Source organism: Anabrus simplex, chromosome 2 (assembly GCF_040414725.1).
Source record: "Anabrus simplex isolate iqAnaSimp1 chromosome 2, ASM4041472v1, whole genome shotgun sequence".
In the NCBI taxonomy this organism is placed as follows: domain Eukaryota; kingdom Metazoa; phylum Arthropoda; class Insecta; order Orthoptera; family Tettigoniidae; genus Anabrus; species Anabrus simplex.
The window spans coordinates 1,090,352,783-1,090,376,589 of record NC_090266.1 but is presented as its reverse complement, the minus strand read 5'-3'; the positions used below and the strand labels follow the sequence as shown (position 1 = coordinate 1,090,376,589).

Sequence of the window (23,807 nt, the reverse complement as noted above, 5' to 3'; positions counted from 1 at the left end):
CCCAGATATTTAAACTTCCTGACCAATGGTATTTCTTCTTCTTGCAAGTTAATATACAGATCTTGTGCTTATGTGGAACTCGAGAATATGGTTTTAAATTGGTTTTGAATGTAAGTATCGATTCTAAAAAGTTCTCAAATACATTATATTCAATTCTGCCCATCACTGATAACTAGTATATTGGAAACTTTAAAAGAAATAATGAAAACTCCAGAAATCTTGGATTATTCATGACCTTGAGCTCGGCTGGAAAAGGCGTTGTACACTCACTGCAGTAGCCAGTACGAGAGGGAAGTGATGATAAAAACTTTTTAAATGTTGCGCTGTGCACATATGGCTTTGGTTATTATAAGGACATTTTAACATAAAAATGTAAACATAAAGATCCCCATCTTATATTAAGACCAAAACAGTAATAGACAATCCAAAAACCTCCCATGCCTCTATATATGTAAGGTGTAGCATCTGTTCTGGTCTCGAGAATAAAAATGTACTGTATACAGAATATTGCCTGATGGTGCCAGAAGATTGAGTATATCACTGAAAACTCCAGCAGCTATGAAAGGTTCATTTTAGGCAAAACGTCAAAATGAGTAAAGTTCCGAGAACTCATAAAGTCTTTCATAGTGCATCTGCACTGCCGGTGGCTCCAAGTAGCCTACGCAGTGGCCTCCACGATATGCACTAGCCACGCGTCTTGGTAGGTGTGCTATTTACCATCTGATGAGCCCAAATTAGCATACCGGGGCGAAACGCTAGCAATCAGGAAGCAGTTAGCTGTGTTACGATCTCTCTACTACATACTACTGTCTTACTCCTACCTTCTAGCACCATAATTCTCTTCGTCTGCACTGCTGTGGCCTTTTACTATCTACTGTTGTGCTTGCCTGTTGTCAACTACTCTGCTGGACATGAGACTGTGACGACGTCCCTCTCGATACGCTGCGGCCTTCTCCACCTATGCTACACCTACGGACATGGGATCGTGACATTGTAATTTCTAGAACATGCTGGCTTTCTCTTATCTTAAACATCTAGACTTTTCCATCATGCTTTATATTCTCGGGCTCCACCTCTCGCAAAGGAGTCTGTCTTCGCAACGGAGTGGTGGAGCATCGAACATCTGTGCCGTCCCTAAATGGCCATTACCATCTTGGCCTAACATCTGCCGACAGATTGGTGAGCAAAACCTATGTATACGTTATTTGGACTTCAGATTTTTTTGGCCTATACGGCCTCATAACTACTCTGCTCTTGCCAGCTTATACCGGTGTTAAAAGTTAAATATGCAGACTTACCACCACTTGGTTCCTGGTATCTGGACTTGCTGCAACCGAAGTGCTGATTCGCGGTTCAACAGATCAAGGAGTTCTGCATGCCCTTCCTGTGATCATGCCAAGGCACAGAAGTCCACGGTCCAACTGGCAATTTCACTGATGCGAGACAGTGCATCTGCGACTACATTGGAGGATTTAAATTTAAGAATTCCATTTTATATCCGTATTGAAAATGAAATTCGTGAATTTAAATGAAGCAGCCAACCAGACAAAAATCGATAGCCTACCAATACTTAATTTAAACCTAAGAATTTCATTTTTTGTCCGTATTGAACTGAGAAGGATGATAGGAAAAACTTAAAACGGTCCACCTTTTCAATACAAAAAGTTATATTTTATTTATAACATGTATTTGTACTTGGAACTAGTTTCGACGCTGTGTTTGCGTCATCATCAGCCAAAATGGGAAACAGGCAAGCATGTAGGCATTTATGTTACACAAGGCGTTACATTAAACAATACACATCTTACATCCCTGTTTTTATCTCCTTGTAAGATGTGTATTGTTTAATGTAACGCCTTGTGTAACATAAATGCCTACATGCTTGCCTGTTTCCCATTTTGGCTGATGATGACGCAAACACAGCGTCGAAACTAGTTCCAAGTACAAATACATGTTATAAATAAAATATAACTTTTTGTATTGAAAAGGTGGACCGTTTTAAGTTTTTCCTATCATACCAATACTTAAGGTTAAAAATCAAAATTGGGAAAATATGCAAGGATATAAGGTTCATCAAACAGTGTACTACACAGAATTTAACCCCTAATTTTTTGAAAAACGTCATGAAACAACGCTTTGTTCGTCCCCATCAACATAATGTTCAGTTTAGAACAAACAGACTTTGGCTAAAGAATGAACTAAAACTTCGTTATAAGAAAAAGTCGTTTTTAAATCATCGCTTGTATGAGGCTCACCTCAAGGCCACCACCTCACTCATAAGGGCTCAGTGGAATCTCTTTAAAGATGAAGTCCAATTTAAGCTGTTTAATATACTGTCTAAAAAACAGATAACGCTAGAGAAGAAACTTGAAGCACTTAAGGATCAAGCAGCTCATAATAATTCCCCTTCTAAACCTAACAATAAACCTGAACTCGTTAATGATACTTCACAACAATTCCACCCACCAGTAATTAATTTTTCCGACACCAACTCAGATGAGGACGATAAAAGAATTCTTTCAAAAGGTCCAAAGCACAACTGCCCTCGTTTCAACTCAACCATTACAGCCACCAAACTCGTAGTCGAATCAGAAGTTGCTATCAATATGATGCCATGTGACCTACAACACGAACTCAGAATGGACGTTAAAAAAAATGTTTAAACTTTTTTCTCTAAAAATCGCATCACGTCCCCTAACACCACCACCAACAACAACAACCACAAGGATTCTCTTACTGAAAGTAAACACATTCTTAATCTTAAAAAGAAAGTTAAAGATAACCAACTGGTTATTACAAAGGCCGATAAAGGCAACACAACAGTCATTATGAATAAAATAGATTATGTTCAAAAAAACCAAGAATTTCTTTGATAATGACTCCTTTTTGATAATTAAGAAGGACCTGATACAATCAATTCAAAGACAACTGAAACAAATTTTAAAAAACACATCTTTTCTCCTCACTGAACAGGAAAAACAAAAGTTAATCACTATGAACCCAGGTCTGCCGACAGCTAAGGCATTATCCAAAATCCACAAGACCGGTGTCCCTATTCGACCCATAATAAACTACAGACCAAGCCCTTTATATAAATTATCTCAATTTATCCAATAATTTCTTAGTAAATATTATAAATTCTCTTCAAATAAATAAAAAACTAGACAGTTTCAAACTACAACCATATCATTCAATGCACTCCTTTGATATAGTCAACAGGTATCCCAGTATAAAAACTAATTCAATATTCCCGATTATTGAAAAAACTTACTCGCTAACAGTCAACTAAGTAAACTTGAAGTTCAGGACTTCATGACTATTTTAAGATTACCAACTAACAACAATTATTTTACATTTCATAAGGTTATTTACAAGCAAGACGTTTTGGCAATGGGGTCACCAGCCTCGGGGATTTAGGCAGAGATCCACCTTGATTTCCTAGAGCATACCGCCATAGACAATAACATTAAATTTGCTAACATTCAGTTCTGGGCTAGGTATGCGGATGACACGTTTATAATCCTGGATGAACGCTCTATAGATGCGCCATCCACCCTCAAAAACCTTAATAGTATCGATCATGACATTAAATTTACCTTAGAATCAGAAATAATTCTAATAATTTCCTAGACCTAACAATCAATGGACATCCTTCTTCATTTACATATAGTATTTAGAGAAGCCCACTCAAACGGCCACTATGATAAGAAATGACTCAATACATCCTCAAACACAAAAAGCGGCTACATATATTAGCTTAGTAGATCGATCATTCAGATTCCGATGTCCAGAAAAAACTTAAATAAGGAACTGAACATCATTCGTTCTATAGCAAAATTTAATGGATTTAATGAAACCTTTATTGAAAAAATAATCAATAAATTCAAATATCACCCAAAAACTACCTTAAGAAAAGACAAAACTAGCACTGCCACGTTCTCAACATTTACCTTTAATAATGAAATATATAACGTCACTAATGTTTTTAAAAAGCGCAATGTTAAAATAGCCTTTCATACTAGCAGAGTACAGAGATCCTGCATAACTCTACATCAATAAATAAAAGTAGTCCTTTTTCAAAATCAGGTGTATATTGGTTTTCTTGTCAAGACTGCAAAGCTCTTACCTAGGTCAAACAGGACGTAGCTTTAAAATAAGATATACAGAACATGTCAATGCTATAAAGCACAACCGATTTTTTGCAGTCGGCCTACATATGAAAGGATTTAAACATAACTGTAGTGAAATAGGTAAAAGTATAGGTATTAAAAGTTCTAAATAAAGGTTCTTTACTAGATGTTACTGAAAACTGCTATATTCATTTAGATCAATATTTTAATCCAACCTTAAACTTAAATGATATCTCCGAGAAACCAAAGATCTTGTTCGACTTTCTCATTGCATTTTTCAAAAAGATTAATATTCCAAATAATGGACCTGTCTTTCATATTATGCGTAATACTTCCTCACGCCACGTGCTTTCACCGCATCAGCCTCCCTAATTCCCCTTCCTTCCACTCCTCACACCTCCCCTACTGCCCCCTCCTCCTTCCCTCTCCCTTCCTACCCCCACACTAGCTGCTTCTCTGACCTAAGTTTATCCATCACGCTCAGTTCCTCTTCATCTTCTTCTGCCTCAGGTGAGTGTCACTCAGTCATAGCCCAAGCTCTCTTTTTCTTCACTATTTCAACTTTTATAAATATCTCCTTTTCACACTGCAGGTCCCGCATTGAACTGCGAACATCATAGAAACCTTGGTTCAAAAGCCTGGTCTCGACCTTACATGTTAAGTTGCAATATAAAAACAACAGACCACAGACAACTGCACAGCCATGACGTAAAACTAACTTCAAAGCTCTCAAAGGGCCATCTTATGCAAATTGAATATTGTTTACTATACTCTTATTTAATAAGTGACATCATTTAAGAAAAAAGTGACTACAAATTCGAATCTTTGACTATCAAGTTCATCTCGGACTTGAGCAAAGTTTTAAAGTGTTATAAGTATTTTTAAAAGATTATGTTTGTTGAGTCCTAACTTGTGTTTGTACAATTTTAATTCATCACTCTTCATGGGTTGTTTTGATAATGACTGCCAAGTTCTGAACTTGTGATTGAATATTCATTCACTATTTTATTTCTCTTTTTATTCTTATTTAACCATAATGCTGTAATATTTTGTGTAATGTATATGTTTTTATGTATGTACCTATGCTTGTTTCTCATATTTTGGCTGAAGATGATGCTAAATAGCGTTGAAACTAGTTCCAAGTAAACATGTTGTAACTTAACCATTATAACATTTATTTGTATTGCAAAGGTGGATCCTTCAAGTTACCTATCTTACATTGGAGGAGCCTTCAATGTGCTGAATGTCCATTGTGAACTGAGCGATGAACAATAACTGGTTCAGCTGCACAGGTGGAAGTTTGTCGCGACGTTGCTGGAAGGCGTAAGTCAGGGGGTTGTGGTCTGTATAGACTGTGAACTGCTGAGCTTCCAAAATGTATCTGAAGGGCTGTACTGCTTCATAAACTGCAAGCAACTCTCGGCAGTAGGCTGGCCATTCGGTTTGCTTCGGAGACAGTTTCCTAGAGAAGAAGGCTAGAGGCTGCCAGGCATCGTCCAAGTATTGCTGGAGGCTAGCTCTAATAGACTTGTTGGATGCATCTGTGAAAAATCCCAATGGTGCTTGCGGATCGGGATGCACTAGGAGGGTAGCTTGAGGAGGCTTTCTTTACAGGCGGCAAAGATGCGTTCCATTTCTGGTGTCCAGGGTACCTGTTGAGAACCGCGTAAACTGGATACAGCTGCGTGGAGTGGAGGCTGGTACTGTGATGCTGAGGGAAGGAAATGGCGATAGAAACTGATAATTCCCAGGAAACGTCTGAGATCACGTGCAGCTTTCGGGAGAGGAAAATTCTGCAGAGCTGTGATGCGTTCCGGCAGTGGTCATGTCCCTGCGGCGGAGATTTCGTATCCGATAAAGGTGCCTCTTGGAGATGCTAAGGCACTCTTGGTAGCATTAATAAGGATGCCTTATTCAGAAAGGCGGTGGAAGAGAGCTCGCAGGTGGCGCCTTTGTTCTTTGGGACTCTTAGAGAAGACCAAGATGTCATCGGCATACGCAAACATGAAATCCAGACCTGATAATACTTCATCTATGAATCATTGAAAGGTTTGACCAGCATTGCGTAGTCCAAAGGTCATGAAAGGAAACTCAAAGAGTCCGAAGGGCATCATGATTGCGGTCTTCAGAATGTCACTTGGGTTCACGGGAATTCTGGGTGTAGGCCTTCAATAGGTCGATAACTGAGAAAAAATGTGCATCCGCGGAGCTGATGGCTGAAATCGTGGAGATACCGTGGTGGATACTTGTCAGGAATGGTCCGTAAGTTTAAGGCATGATAATCTCTGCAGGGGCGCCAGCCTTCGTCCATCTTCGGTACCAAATGGAGTGGTAACGACCAAGGACCCTCACAGCGTCGTGCTGTACCTTCCACAAGCACGGCATCAAACTCCTCCTTAGCGATCTGGAGATGATCTGGGGCAAGACGACGAGCTCGGCGGGAGACAGGTGGTCCTGGTGTAGTGCAGATGAAATGTACCGTAGAATGGCGTACTTCTCGCGGGGCTTCGGATGGACGAGTGAGGTCAGGAAATTCCTTTAAAATTTCATGAAAAGTAGTCGGTACATTGAGAGCCTTCACACTGGGCTGTAGAGAGTTAGCAGTTTGAACTTTCACTGATAAGCCTGTGATGCCGTCGACCAAGCGTTTGTTACGATAGTCTGGCACAAGATGGCAAAAGGCGAGGAAGTCTGATCCTATGATGGGAAATGCGACGTCGGCAACAACAAATTTCCATGAAAGTTCTCGTCGGAGTCCGAGGTTCGGTTTCATGTACAGAGTCCCGTATGTATGGATTGTGGAATTATTGGCAGCTGCGTGTTCATAACTGGTCTGATGGCGACGCCCCTTCAGGAATTTATGCGGGAAGCAACACAAATCCAACCGAGTATCGATCAGAAATTGATGTTCACTGCTCTTGTCCATGATAAAGAGGCGGTTTCCATCTGTTGGGCAACCATTTACCGCCGTCACTGGTTGCTGTTGGAGATCGACGGGAAGCTACAAGGTGATTCGCATTTCTGTGCCTTTTTGTGGAAGCGGCGATGGTACCAGCAGACACCTTGTGCACTGGCTGTCGGAGAAGACCTGAGTCTGTTGCTAGGACGGCTTCGCCGATCCCTGGAACGAGAGCGTGCGCGGAAGGAAGTTTGCAGTGCTGCCATCTGGTGTGATAGTTCGTTTAACCTTTTCGCGAGCTGGCTCACCTCACTAACTGGTGGTGTACTTACGGCGTGAACAGTGGCGGGAAATGACACGGGTGAAACCTCAAGAATTTTATCGGCCAGGACGGCAACCTTATCTAGCGGCATCTCACTCTGTGTTTGTAAAATGGCCTCTACTTGTCACGGCAGGCACTGTATCCATAACTGTCTTAGGAGGTTGTCTTGTACTTGTGTGCTGCCGCGAGAGATCTAAGGTCTCGTAAGAACTGGGATGGTTTTCGGTCACTGAGCTGCTCCTCCATGAGCAGTTGACAAACTCATTGCTCTTCCAATAGGGAAAGACGCCAAATGAGTTCGGTACGCAGATACGCGTATGCATTTTGCACCAGAGGGTTGGTAATAATATCTTCAACTTCCGCGGCATAGCGACTGTCCGGCTGGGAAACAGTGTAAGCGTATTTTGTTGCGTCTTGCGTGATACCGGATACACTGAACTGCGCTTCTGTCTGAGTGAACCATAGCGCCAGCTTGTCTGGCCAGAAAACAAGTAATTGAACTCCAACACGATTCACTACAGTACTAACCTCTGAAGGTGGTGATTGCAGCGTTTGCTGTTGAAGTTGCTGTTGTAGGAGGTGATTTTGCTCTTGTAATTGCTGTAGCTGCTGTTGTAATTGCTCCATAGCGATGGCGGTAACTTGAATAGAACTGACTTTAAATAGAAAATTGTATCACACTATATTAATCACGTCGGGGTCACCAAATGTGGGGAACATTACACTTACTGACTTCCCAGCTACAGTAAACACAACATTTGAATAGAACTGCACTTTTATTCTGTATGGAACTTTACATTGTTGTTTTCTACAATACCATCCATAGATAACAATACATAGAAAGGCACTCAATGTATTTGTTTACTATATCTTGTGTGTCAGCCATGCTGCCAGTGATATAAAGAAGGCAAGCAGTCTACACCCTTTCACTGGCGTTGCCTAGTGGGGCGAGGTCCAGCTGCTGCCTTCTAGGTTGCTGTGGCAACGTGGTTTCGCCACATGTCTATTGTGTAGCCACATTTGTTGCCTGTTTATCAGACCAAAAACGTGAAAGGAAGCACTGAGGCCTCAAACAGGGCAGCCTTGAAGTTAATTGCAATATGAATCAATGGATATGAAATTGAATCAACTAACCAGAAAGGAACTATACAGGGTTGCAGCTAACCTAATCAACTTTAATGTTCATATAGAATAGGCAAAAACAGAAATCAAAGAGAAATTTGGATAAGTGAATCAAAGTTCAACGAGACGAAATCAGAAATCCAAGATTTGAGGATTTTACTTCATTTGAGTCTACAAAAGATCTGGAGAAAATGCTGAATGATATGAATACAGTCTTGAAGAAGGACTACATGATCAAAATAAATCTAAAATAGAAGTAATGGAATGCAGTCAAAGTCAGGTAATGCTGAAAATATGAGATTTTGTGATTTAAGAAATTACATACGACATTACATATTGTAATGGTTATAGCGTCCGCCATGCCAACTCGCTACGCGCCGGGGGCGTCATCATATTGGCCCAACCCCCTTACGCTTGAGCGCGCCAACCACGAGCAAGACTTGGTGCTAGGCCGGCCCTCTCGCCTCCGTCCGCGGTCCCACAGCAGAGGACTATGGAAATTACTGGAAGATTAATCTGGAGTGTTCCATCTCGCAAGGTTCCTGGATCCATCGAACATCCGGACGATTCTAGAAGGGCCAACGCTGGTATATAAGAGAGGAACAACCTGCCTGCAGTCAGTGAGAGTTAGAGTTAGTGAGTGAATGAGAGCGAGGTTGAGTTCGCTGGTGTGAGTTAGCGAAGAGCGCAGTCAGTGATAGCCTGGGCTGAGATGTCAGCCTGACAGAGTATCTGCCTGTTGGAGCCGAGGACTCGTCCCTGTTCCCCTGACGTCGTGTGTGTGAGTCCCTTGTGGCCGGCTGCTTGAGAAGAACCTTGGGTGTTCTGGAGTAGCGCGAAGGGAACACTGGGTGCCGACGTGTGAAGACTGCGGAGTTTGACGGTTTGAGTGAACAGCGTATACTATCCCGAGCTGCGGCGAGACTGACATGTAGGCTGTAGACCGTGACAGCACTAACGAGTGTGACTGAGTGGCCGAGTGAGTGTACTGTAAATAATCAATGACTCTGTGTGCATGTCATTGTAGATGGGACATGAGAAACTAAGAGAGAGAGAGAGAGAGTGCGAACCTTGTAAGTGTGTAACCGTGTGCTTGTGTAAGTTGTGGCTCGGCTGTGGTCTGTGTGTGTGTAAATCTGTAATTGTAGTGCTTAGTTAATAAATCTTAGAAATAAGACGCTTCCAGGTTCTGTACTCATTTATTCATTTATTTACCCCACCAACACATCACAATATTAATATGATTCATATAAGTTACAGTATTTTGTAGCATAGTTTTTGATGAGCTGGCCTCATCAAACTTGCTGACCTGGAAAAAGTTTTCAGTAGAAAAAGACTGAGATTTCAGCTAAAATGAAAATATTGAGTTTTTTACTCGTGTAGGAGTTTAAAAAATCATAATTACACAAATTTCAGTATTGTGATGACCAGCCAAATTGTTGATGGTTTTATTTTACTTCCTGATTTTTCATTTTTCTTTAAGTTTCTTTAAGTTCCTGTGGACCCTCCAAAAAATGGATAATCAATAACCAAGGTTCCCCTGAAATCTAAAATCCTCCAATTTCATTGGTAAATGCCAGAGAAGTCTCAAAGAATTTCCACTGTCATCTCAAATGGTAAACTCTTAAAAAATGCTAGAAAACTTAAATCTTCCATTAAAAGCAATGACACAAACACAAAATTTATTACAAAAAGCCTTCAAGGACAAAGCATTACAGAAAGTAATACACAGTTAATTGAGACAGCTTAATTCTAACTTACAAATACAACTATACCAGATACGAAGACACTACTCACTTGAGATGTCAACTTCTCGATTTCAACATCAATGTTTTCCTTTAAGGCAGCTGGGCACGCACAGTTTGTCATGTCATCATCCACCACAGATGCGGATCGAGATGGACATGGCTAAAATTGAAAGGAAAAGGGCAGGCAATAGAAATTTTAAACAGTATAAAACCAATGTAATATAATCATACCACTGAGTTCTAAGTGAATGATATTGGAATAAATCAGAAATTTCCGAAGGCTGCAAATCATCAATATACAGTAAAACCTTGTTAATTCGAAGTCTTTGGGATGCAAAAATCGGACTTTGAATTAAGTGATTTCGAATTAACCGCCAACACATACTTCGGAAATGCCAACCCTTGTAGCGTCACAATATGTTCTAAGACCCGTTACTGCACGCAATTAACCTTGAATCACAGTTTAAAGCTCTCAAATGCCATGGAAAGAAACTATTTCCAAAATTTATCCAACAAGGTGCATTTACAGTATTCAAATAATGTACTTGGATAACTCACCAGCAAACATAACCTCACGCAATGAAATCACAAGGAAGAAAACATGATTCAAAAACGAGGAGAAATCTATACTGGCTCCCCTGTGCAAGTGCTTTATTCATTGGATTACTGTAGGCCCTGCTGTATGCATTTTAGATGCCTTGTGCTTGCACGGAAAGTACCCGAAGCCCTTAAAACATCACGGCTTATCAAACTTTCCTATGACGAGGGGAGAAAGTCTCCCGCTTCCGTCCACATTACAACTGTGCAGTGACTATACTTATATGATTTCCCGCCATGGCACTTCTAAGAGCTATTAATGCATGCAATCACCTTGATTCTCAGTTTAAACTTTTCAAATGCTATGGAAAACACTATTTCATAATGTATCCAACAAGGTTTCATTTACATTACTCAAATAATGCACTTGTATAAAACAACGGCAAACATAACCTCACACAACGAAAGGAAGAAAAACACGATTCAAAGACGAGGAAAAATTATGCTGGCTCCCCTGTGCAAATACTGTATCTTTTGGATTACTGTACTGTTTGCATTTTTAGATGCCTTGTACTGGCATGGAAAGTGCCCAGCGCCCTTAAAACATCGTGGACTTTCGAACTTTCCTATGACGAGGGAAGGAAGTCTCTTGCTTCCGTGTGCACTGCATAGCAAGTAACAACACTCTACATTTTCCGGCTGGCAATTTTCTCCTTTAAAACCATAAGTCCGTTTGGCCTCAGCATTAAAAAAAAAAAAAACAATGCAGTTTCATCGGCATTGACAACATTGTTTGGTGCGTACGAATTAATTATAGGCTACAAGCCATGCTTTTTCGCCAACTGTCGGCACTCGGCATCGCCAGTGTTCGCGGATTCTACTTCTCCACACACTGCCTGCTATGTGATATTGTGGCATTCCTTAAAACGCCGAATACAAAATAATTACGATTCCGCTTGAACATAGCAGATATGAAACACACTGCAGACACGCCAAAGTAGGTGAAAGTGCGCAAAATTACCCCTGCACGTTCTGGTAGATGCGTTCTTTCATGACGCGGAGAAATTTTGAGTTTAAATTACTCTGTAAAATACTATTTTTTCAAAATGTAAAGGCAGTTTCAAATTAAAGGTCTGAATTTCAGTAACGGGACCGATATTGTTCTTCGAATGACGAATTGTCAGTATTTCGAATTAAACTATTTAAATAACATGCAAAACAGTACCTCATGTTTCCGGGAACGAGAGCTGCTTCGAATTAGACGAGATTTTTAATTAAGCAGTTTCGAGTTATCGAGGTTCTACTGTATGCAACTGTCTACTACTGAATGCTGGAACCAAAAATGTAACTGACAAATTCAATATTAGCAAAGCAAGCTTGTAGTTTCTCACAACTGTTGATATCATGATCATAGGAGTGGAACATCCCGCGTTTTGTGTGGAATTCAATCCAAATGAACCTGGTTTTACACTTCAAAAATCTTATATACAATTATTCACAATAATAGGGAATCTCATACATACTGAAATAATCAAGAAGGTTGGAGAGATAAAAGTTAATGAAATTTTCTGTTTTCCAAGCAGAGTAAGATAAAACTGAATGCAATATTCTATTTTTCCAGCATAAAGTGACACAAAGCTTCATTCTGTAAGCTGTGTGCCTCTCAATATCTACAAAGTAACCTAGTTTAGGTAATGTATAGACACAGCCCTCGAACGATGGCAATAACAACACCCACTGTCCAAGTTTCAGAAGTCATTTCAACCTATATTCAACAGAATAGGGATATATTTTTCTTTAATCTAGCAACTTCTGTACATCCGTATCACAGAAACAGAGAAAAGAACTAAGCAGCATGTGATCTTGACCTTTAAGGTGTACATTAACATAAGTAAGGTTGCAGAGACAAATTTAGAAATATGAGGTATAATAGAAATATCATCATCATCATCATCATCATCATCATCATCATCATCATCATCATCATCCCACTCCAGTCGCCTGGGTGTGGTTAACAAGCCTCCCTCCACTCCTTTCTGTCCTTCCACTTTTCCTGCTCCATTACTTCCGCCACATCTAATCCAGCTTCTCTAATGTCCTTCGAAATCCGATCCATACACCTTCTTCTCAGTCTTCCAACTGGTCTCTTTCCCTTAACTTCTCTTTCCAATTACCTTCTTGCCACCCGTTCCTTTCCCATTCTTTTTACATGTCGAACCATCTCAGTCTTGCTTTCTGTATGTTCTGTACTACCGGTTTTATATTTAGCTCTTCTCTGATTTTAATATTTTGAATTCCATCTCTTCTTGTTTTTTCAACCAATATTCTTAAAAATTTCATTCTTACTGCTTGGATCTTACTATCTTGTCTCTTATTAGTTACCAGTGTTTCTAGTCCATATGTTACAATTGGTATGTAATACTGTTTATACAATGTTAATTTCATTCTCTTGGGTACTCTGTTATCCCATAAAAGCTCTCTGACTAGATGATAAAATGAGTGTTATTAATTTCAGGGTTGATTTCATTCCTTTCATTAATAATGTTACCCAGATATGTAAACTGCTCTACATTCGCTAACCATTCTCCATCTATGTTCACATGGCTTCTCTTTTTCTCTTTTCCACAGTGCATGACTACAGTTTTCCTTTTAATAATTACCCTTCCAAACTCCTTCAGATTTTCATTCCAAATGTCCAGTCTCCTTTGTACTTCTTTTTCTCCCTTTCCCCAAATCACCACATCATCTGCAAGTACCAAAGCATTCACTTCATAACTACTGATACTCTGTTTTAAACGTTTTATGATTTCATCCATCAATATAATAAACAAAAATGGTCACCGTGCACTTCCTTGCTTGAGACCTTTTATGTATAAAATGTTTCAGAGTCACTACTCCCCAATTGTAAACTGCTTTTACTCTCATGATACAACATTTTTATCTTGTTAATTAATGATTTTGGTACATTCCTTTTCAGTAGGCATTCCCATACATGTTTTCTCTACAACATTTTTATCTTGTTAATTAATGATTTTGGTACATTCCTTTTCAGTAGGCATTCTCATACATGTTTTCTCTTAACTGTATCATAAGCTTTTTCCAAATCCAAAAATATGAAGATGATTTCCTTGCTCCTTTCCAGATGTTCTTCCATTATAGTTCGCACTGTAAATATCAAATCTATTGTTGATCTATTCGGTCTAAAGCCATACTGTTCTTCTTCTAACTGTGTTTCTATTATATCTGTCAGTCTTTTGTCCATGACTTTCTCCATTATTTTTAGCCCATGTAATAATAGGATTATACCTCTATAATTTTCACATTTCTTCCTATTTCCTTTTTTGAACAGCGGTACAATGCTTTCTTGTTGCCAATCTTCAGGTATCCTTTCATCCTTCCATATAGCACTGAGGGCTCTGTATAGCCACTGTGGTCCAATGATTCCTGCCCCCTTAATCATATCAGCATTGAATTCATCCTTTCCACTTGCTTTACTTTTGGTCATTGCTTTCATTGCCCTTTCAAGTTCCAACCATGTTATCGGGTTCTCCTCTTTTTCTCCATCTATTATTTCCATTTTCTTATCTCCTCATTATAAAGTTTTTCAAAATACTTTGCCATCACTTTCTGAAGACCCTTTACGTCATGTACTATGGATCCATCTTCTCTCTCTCTCTCTCTAATGCCTTGATTTTTTCTTGATTTATTCTTTTCGATTTTATTACTCTGTATAATAGTTCCTGATTTCCTCGACTATCTTGCTCAATTTCGTAACCTCTCCCCAACATTTTTCCTTTTCTTCCTTAATACTCCTCTTTACTTGTAGTTTCAATCTTTTGTATTCCACATGTAACCTTTCTATTTTATTCTCATCCCTCTGATACGTTTTTTGCTTTTCCTTATCTCTTTCTTCACCTTGTTCCTTTCTTTTATTTCTTTTTTTTATTTTGTCTGTCCATCACCGTGTCTCCTTTCCCTTAACCTTTGCTTTTGTTTTCCTGCATACCTCAATTGCTGCTTCCAAAAAAGTCTGTCTTAAATTGCCCTACTCTTCTTCTCCACTTCGTATTTCCATGTTAGGCAACTTCTTTTCTATACAATCTTGGAATGCCATTCTTTTATTATCCTCCTCCAATTTCCAAATCCTGATCTTTGGTTTCTTCTTCAATACAATTTTAGGGATTTTTACTTGTTCTAATTCCACAATTAATAATGTATGTCCGACTTGTTGGCTGAACGGTCAGCGTACTGGCCTTCGGTTCAGAAAGTCCCGGGTTCGATTCCCGGCCGGGTCGGGGATTTTAACCTTAATTGGTTAATTCCGACGGCACTGGGGCTGGGTGTATGTGTTGTCTTCATCATCATTTCATCCTCATCATGACACGCAGGTCGCCTACGGGCGTCAAATAGAAAGACCTGCACCTGGCGAGCCGAACCCGTCCTGGGATATCCCGGCACTAAAAGCCATACGACATTTCATTTCAATAATCTATGATCACCTTCCATACTTTCACTGGGGATTATCTTCATATTCATGGTGTATCTTCCCCATTCTCGGTCTGTTATTATAAAATCGATGAGTGTTCCATACTGTCCATACCAACTATATCACCTGATCTTATGGCTATTCCTCCTCACAAACCATGTGGTTTTTATTATCAGGTTATTTCTGATACAAAAGTCCAACAGTTTCTCTCCATCTTCATTTCTATCGCCATACCTATGTGGGCCCATAACATTCTCATACCATGTCATATCCCATTGTATCAGTTCCCACATGAGCATTCAGATCACCCATTATCATGATCCCATCTCCACCAGACGAGTTGGCCGTGCGGTTAGAGGTGTGCAGCTGTGAGCTTGAATCCGGGAGATAGTGGGTTCGAAGTCCAATGTCAGCAGCCCTGAAGATGGTTTTCTGCGGTTTCCCATTTTCACATCAGGCAAATGCTGTGGCTGTATCTTTATTAAGGCCACGGCCGCTTCCTTCCCACTCCTAGCCCTTTCCTATCCTATCATCGCCATAAGACCTGTCTGTGTCGGTGCAACGTAAAGCCACTAGCAAAAAAAAAAATCCCATCTCCAACAATATGAGTTTTCAGATCATTGAGGAAATCTTCTTTTTCTTCCACACTACATCCTGTCTGTGGAGCATCTTCAGTAGTTCCTTGTTTACATGCATGTGCATTATTATAATTCTTTCATTTACATACTCAACTTCAGCTACTGGTTCAACATTCTGATTCACTACAAATCCCACTCCATTTCTTTTCTCTTTACTGTTACCCATCCAATACAAGGTGCACCCATTTCTTAGTTTCTTCATTCCTTTCCCTTTCCATTTTACTTCACTTAATCCCAGAATGTTCAGTTTTCATCTCTCCATTAGCTCAATCAATTAATTAAATTTCCTTCCCAGTCATTGTTAAAATATTTATTGTTCCAAATTGGGTTTTGTTCTCTGATCTAACACTTGCACGAACATCAGCATTACCATCATACTGTGCAACTGTAGTCAGAGACTTGTCAATTCCATTTCCATTTTTAAACTTCCATCCAAGATTTGTATTGTAGTTGAAAGCAAGAACAAATTTACTCATCTGCTGACCTGCTAAGCCTAACGCATATAACAGAAATATACTATAAACAAACTAAAGGGCTAATAAAGAAAAATAAACTTACCATACATCTGCTATCCTGAGATGTATCTTGCAGATGACTGACATTCTGCTCAGGATATGAGAGTTCATCTACACTACCCTCCTTACTGCTACTGCCCTCATCTGTTTGTATTCCTAAAGAATAAAAGAAGAAGAACCTCAGGTCACTATATATTTTAAAGTAAAATAAAAGTCTGATACATTCCTAGCAGGTTCAAAGGAAAAATCACTTATCTCTCACACATCACACCTAACTAGAATATTAATCAGTTATAGAGGTTTTGAGAAAATATTCATAAAGGAAACACATACAAAAGTAAACAAACAGTCATTTTTGTATGTCTGGAAGGAAACGTGCACGTGAATATTTTAAACAAAGCAACGTTATAGTTTTATGTGGCTGTTGATACTGAGATCTTAGCCATGGGACCGCCACAGTTTTACATGGGATCCCAACCACTAAGGCTACGTCCACACCGGAGGTGGCTTGCATGTGTCAGTGCCTAGGTAGCTGCGTAGATAGGTGCTTAGGTAGGATATGTGGTGACCGCAATGCCGGGAGCTGTGTTAGTTGCTCTCAAGAAGAGGACGAGTTAAAGAGGTCTCTGTCGAAGTTAGGAAGATAATTACTTCTAACTGAGAATTCTAATTTGAAGTATGAACTATTCTACCTGCATTCTTCTTCTTGTTGAGTACATGACGTAAATGTGTCTAGTACTATGAATTGGGCGTTTAATCTTTCCTACAAACTGTTATGGAATCATCCGGACAAATTTTATGAATATTTACGAATGACTACAGAAACGTTTGATATTCTGCTGACTAAAATTAGAGAAACACTGCAAAAGAAGAACACCAACCATAGGAAATGCATATCACCCGAGGGACAACTCGTCATCACTTTGAGGTAAGTAAAAGACCAAGGTATTCTTTTGTTTTTATTACATACTTTAATTTTTATTTAAAGAAGTCTAAGATCAAGTTATTTCAAGTTTTGCACATAAGTTACCACTGAATTTGAAAACTCGTTTTGGTCCTTTTCATGATTATTCAAATGCAGAGGTTCCAGTGGTGTAAGAGTCGGAAAATCCTGAGAGTCACGGCTTAGAATCCCATGAGATAGCTGAGTTGTGTTAGGCTGAGACTGAGACTGGAATGGTAATTGCGAATCAGCAAGTGAATCGCTAACCAACAAGGGCTCAAATAGCTGTTGACTATGCTTGGCTGAGTTGTGTGGAGATACCATCGGTCGAAGAGGCTGACAACGGTTTCCTTCCTGGGATTCAAGTCGTTCCGAAACTATTTCTTGAACCTTGTGTCGAAGTCTGAGTTGAGGAAGTGGAGGAATTGTAGCCATATACGGCAACAGACTTTAAAAAACAGCCGTTCATCATTATCGTCCTCCGCACCGTCTCTTTAAAGTTGCTCAAATTATTTTTTTTCCTATTTCCAACATCTGCTCTGTCCTCTCGGCATTGGTATATTTCGTGGTTCGATTTGTCTTCCTCGTTGGTCCACTGACACCTGAATTAGAGTCGAGTTTAGTGGTGGGGATTGAAGTTGTGATACGCTCAACTCACTTGAAATTGAAACATTCTCATCGGTGTTGTCGTCGTCTAGCGTCAAACTCAATCCACTGTTGGAGGTAGGGATGGTGTTTTTCAGAAATAGCAACTGATCATATAGGTACCATGCACTCCGAACATAACTTGATGCCCCATCACCGGCCGTAGGTTTTGGTAGTTTTTCCTCCTCTTTAAAAAAAAAAAAAGCTACAACATTCATCCACCCTTCCTTCCAGATACTTGACTGAAACAAAACAACAATAAATAGCAGAAATATTCAGCAACATAAAAATGTTCAAAAATAATCTATCAACTATCCTAAATGTACTTCTTGCCGGGCTGAGTGGCTCAGATGGTTGAGGCGCTGGCCTTCTGACCCCAACTTGGCAGGTTCGATCCTGGCTCAGTCCGGTGGTATTTGAAGGTGCTCAAACAAGTCAGCCTCGTATCGATAGATTTACTGACAGGGAAAGGAACTCCTGCAGGACTAAATTCTGGCACCTCGGCATCTCCGAAAACCATAAAAAAAGTAGTTAGTGGGACATTAAGCAAATAATATTATTATTATTATTATTATTATTATTATTATTATTATTATTATTATTATTATTATTATTATTATTATTATTATTATTATTATTATTATTATTATTATTGTTGTTGTTATTATATGTACTTCATACTAAATCATATCAAATTTGGAAATCCAAGTTTTAAATATAACAGTTTTAACTTATATTTTTAATACCATACAATATACTGTATGAACATTTCTTTTGGTTTTTCTTTCTTTTTTTCAGGTTTTTGGCCACTGGGGAATCATTTCGATCTCTTGCTCTACATTTTCACTTGGGCCGCACTACAGTTTCAGAGATCGTGCGACAAATTTGCTACACAATTTGGAGCTTGTTAGAAGATGAATATCTACACTTTCCAACTACTGATGCATGGTATCATACAAATGACTCATTCATCACAAAGTGGAACTTCCCGAATTGCATTGGAGCGATAGACGGAAAGCACTTTAGAATATTTTGTCTGTCTAAAAGTGTGAGTACATATTACAATTACAAACAATAGTTTTCAATTCTCCTGCAAGTAGCAGTTGATGCAGACTGCAGAATCATTGTATTTGATTGCACTGAAGGGCGCCAGAGTGATTCTGGACACTTTAAAAGTAGTTCATTGTTTCAAATGTTAGAAAAAGGTGTCCTCAATGTCCCACCAGAGAGAGAAATTCCAAACATGAATATTAAAATCCATTTGTACTGGTAGGTGATGTTGGTTATCCACTCTTACATTATTTGATGCAACTGTTTGGACGGAAAAATACTGATGAAAGAAAAAGTATCTTCAGCTATCGCCTCTCCAGAGTGTTGCTTCAGTATAATGGCAGCGAAATGGAGAATTATGCATAAGCCTATCAAAACAAAGAAGAATACTGCTATAGAAATTGTAAAAATCAATATGTGTTCTCCACAAATTCATGATGACACATGAAGGACCGCAGTTCTCTCAAGAGAGGCAGAACAATTTTCAGCATACAATGGTTTCAGGTGAGCCTAAACCCCGCAGACAAGGAGCACAGTACAGATTTACAGACAATGTGATACAAACTAGGAACATTTTGATGGATTATTTCAATGGAAATGGAGCTCTAACATGGCAGGGAGATTACGCTTTACCTGAAAACATTATCTAACGCTACAATGGCCGCACGTAATTTCAAACAAACATGTCTTTAAAGAAATATTCATCAATATCACACCTTGTAAATGAGTAGCACAAATGAGTAAATAAAATAAAAATAAGTAAATACAGTATTCATTTGTACTTAGTATCTTTGCAGATTTCCTACGCTACCTCTTCCCAAAGCTTGTTAAGGACAATGGCATTTTTTTGCAGCTCGCGTGATGATTTCCACAAGGCTTCTATTTTAAACACTGCTGATACAAGTAATTCATCCATTTTCCACTCAAAAGGGAACAAACGTACATCAAAAGAAGCTAAAGTACAAAGACAAGTTCAGGTTTCTACGTGGATAGAAGCGCAGGATAACAGCCCAGTCCGTTCGCTAGGATACATGCCTAGCAAATACCCAGGGAGCCAAGCTAAGCGAAACGTTTGGTGCTGCCACTTCCATTTGTTCTCGGGATTTAGTTTGCTTGGATGAATCATCCTAACGACTATCCACCAAATAGGTGCTAAGTGAGCCACCTCCGGTGCGGACACACCCTAAGAGATAATATTCAGTTTTTTAAATATCACATACCCTGCCCAGGGTTTAAGGTGAGAAGCCAGTGAAAATGTCACTCAGCTATCATGCCCCCATACATTTATATTTTCTCACCAGCTGAAGAAACAGCAAAAATAAATTAGGAAACATCAGATTTCACTGCTGCCCAAATCTGAAAGATAAGTGTAATATATAAATATCATACTATTCTCTTCCAGGCCTTCTAGCATTTCTTGTGCATCCTTAGACATAAAAATTTATCAGCATTCATATGCAGAGTACCAATATATTTGTAGAGTTCTTATAAAAAAAATATCTGACACATTCCCTCTTTTGGACAGAAATGTTTATTAGCCTCTAAATACAGTGTCAATATTGTAGTATATTCACTATCAAAAAACATCCAACACATTCCCTTTGTGTATAATATTTATGTCCTCCTTGCCTTTGCCCTCTAAGAATAGCTTACAATTAAAGCTGAACATTTTGTCTATGCCTAGAGCCAATGACCTTGATGAAAAGCCGTTTACATACATACATCTTCATTATAAACTGTTATGCCTTTCAGCATTCAGTCTGCAAGCCTCTGTGAATTTACTAAACACCTCCACTATCCTCTACCTATATTTGTAACTAGCTCTCTCTGAGGAAATGTTTGCATCCATACCCCTTATATTTAAATCATTAGAAACTGAGTTTAGCCAACGTGGCCATGGTCTAACTCTACTTCTCTTACCCTCCATGACCAAGTCCATTATTCTCCTTCGTGGCCTATCCTCCTCCATTTGTCTCACATCACCCAACAACCGAAACTGGTTTATGCATATTGCTTCATCTATCAAGTTCAGTCCTAAGTTAGCCTTTATCTCTTCATTATGAGCATCCACTTGCCATTGTTCCCAACTGTCTGCATTAGTGATTATTCTTGCTACGTTCCTATCTACTACTCCTAGCTTATGAATCAGATATCTTGAGTCCACCAAGATTGCACTTCCGTACAGCAAACTTAGTCTGAAAACAGACCTGTGTACAGGTAGTTTTGTCCATGAGCTGACTTCTTTCTTACAGAATACTGTTGACTGCAACTGAGAGCTCACTCCCTTAGGTTTGCTGCACCTTGATTCAATCTCATGTACTACTATACTACCGTCCTGGGAAATACACACCGTAAATACTTGAAATAAGTTTTGTATTCCTAGCCTGACATTCAATTCTCTTAGGTCTTTTCCTTACTGACATCACTTTAGTCTTGGAAAGGCTAATTTTCGTATCATACTCACTACATTTATATTCAAGTTCCAAGATATTAGACAGCATGTTTTCATCACAGTCTGCCAATAAGACCAAGTAACCAGCATAGGCTAAACTGCTTACTACATTTCCACCTAATGGAATCCCTCTTTGACACTTTATATCTTTCAGTATATAATCCATGGAAATTATGACCAATGCCTAATGCCTTTGAGTAACTTGAACCAAGAACATATTCTACCATCAATACTCACTATAGCCCATTTGTCAACTTAAATGCCTTTGATTGCTTTTAATAATCTACCCTTAATCCCATAATCCCACAGTCCGGCCAACATCCTTTCTCTCAGTACTCTGTCATATGCCTTCTCTAGGTCTATGAAACATAAACATAACCGTCTTTTCCTCTCGTAGCATTTTCAGTTACCTGATGCATACTGAAAATCTGATCCTAAGAAACCCCTCTGTGGTCTGAACCACACTGGTTTTCATCCAAGTTACTCTCAACCACTGATCACATCCTCCCTTCCAAATGCCAGTGAACACCTTTCCTGGTACACTGATCAATGAAATACCTCAATAGTTGTTGCAATCCTACCTGTTCCCTTGCTTACAGATAGGTGCAATTACTGCTTTCGTCCAATCAGAACCTTACCTTACTAGCATTCAATGCTAATATTAATAGTCTATGAAGCCATTTCATCGCTGCCTTATTATATTTCACCACTTCTGGTCTAATTTAATCTATTCCTGCCGCTTTATGACAAAGGAGCTCGTTTATCACCCTTTCCGCTTCGTCAAGGGTAATTTCACTAACATCACTGTCCTCCTTCCCATCAGCTCATGGTTTGCCACACCAAAAGAAATATTTATTTTATGCTGAGAACATTTTCAAAATATTCCTTTCACCTGGCCAATGATTCCCTGGGATCTACTATGATTTCACCTGATTGACTCAAAATACTATTAATTTCTTTTTTCCCCTCTCTTTCTAAGATTTTTATTAATATCTAGAAAGGTTTCTCTCTTGCCTGACCAAGCCTTTCCAGATTATTACGGAAATCTTCCCATGACTTCTTCTTGGATTGAACAATTACTTTTTTCCCCCCTCTGTTTTGTTCATCTGTATACAATTCCTTGTTTGCATCATTCCTTGTTTGGAGCCATTTCTGACATGCCTTCTTTCTAAGCTTACAAGCTTCATCATTCCACCAAGATGTTTGCTTTTTCCCATCTTTACACAAGATTTTCTAGGATCCCTGTCTGCCACCACTCTCCTTCTATACCTTGAACCTACTTACTATCTATTGCTTGCAACTTTTCACTAATCAAGCCATGCATTTCTTCCAATTTCCTCACCCTGAATATTTTCTACCATTCTTCGTCTGCAGATATATTTCACTTTCTATATTCTAGTCCTGCTTTATGACAATGGAGCTCATTTATCACCCTTTCCACTTCATCAAGACAAGCAACTGAAAAGACAAAGTATCACCTGGACAGAGGAATGTAAGCTGGCCCACTCACAGAGAATTAGGGGGAATTCTGGTCTCAGAAGAAAGCAAAGCAAACTGCCAAATGTAATAAGACTTAATGTTGTCCTAGATGGCCCCAACGAATAATAATAATATAGTGGTCTGGTTCAGTGAAAAATCCTCGGAATACCTGCACATTCCTAAAAGATTTCCTGAATTCAAAGTCGGTTATGATATAGTCTAATATGGATCTGGTGCGTCTACCTCCCACATGTAGCAGTGAATAGCCTTATGCCTGATGAATGAATTCGTAACTGCAAATCCCATACTTTCACAGAAGTCCAGTAAATGCTTCCCACTCAATTAGCTCCCGTATCTTCCCACCTTTACCCATTCTCACCTTCTCATATCCTCCAGTTCTATTTCCAATGCTTGCAGTGAAATCGTCCATTAGCACTATTCTATCATTGCTGTTGACTCTGACTACAAAGAAACACTGTGCTTCATAAAACTTGTCAACTTCCTCCTGATCTGTACCCTCACATGGTGAATAGACTGAGACAATTCTCAGCCTAATTCCTCTAACTGCAAAATCTACCCATATCATTTGCTCATTTATATGCCAAACAGGAATTATGTTGTTTGCAATAGTATTCCTGATGAACAGTCCAACCCCACCCTCTGCCCATCCCTTATTTCACACCTTTTAAGAACACTTGATAATTTACTACATCTTCCTCTAACAACGACGACGATGACAACAACAGCAGCAGCAACAACAATAATATATGGTTCATAGTGTGGGTTACGGTAGTCACGCCCTAGTTCGTGAACCATGGGCAACGGCTGAGTGGCCTATTAA

General features: G+C 39.2%; 1 protein-coding gene across 4 annotated transcripts in view; it reads right to left on the bottom strand.

The window, feature by feature from the left end:
* cmb (combover) overlaps positions 1 to 23,807 on the bottom strand; it is a 522,232-nt gene that overhangs the window by 269,840 nt on the left and 228,585 nt on the right. For all 4 annotated transcript variants that reach the window (XM_067139692.2, XM_067139691.2, XM_067139689.2 and 1 more), the window contains 2 exons: positions 16,441 to 16,553; positions 10,271 to 10,381 (listed from right to left, as the gene is read on the bottom strand). In XM_067139692.2, the coding sequence (XP_066995793.2) occupies positions 10,271 to 10,381; positions 16,441 to 16,553 (224 nt within the window). The remainder of the gene's footprint in view (positions 1 to 10,270; positions 10,382 to 16,440; positions 16,554 to 23,807) is intronic.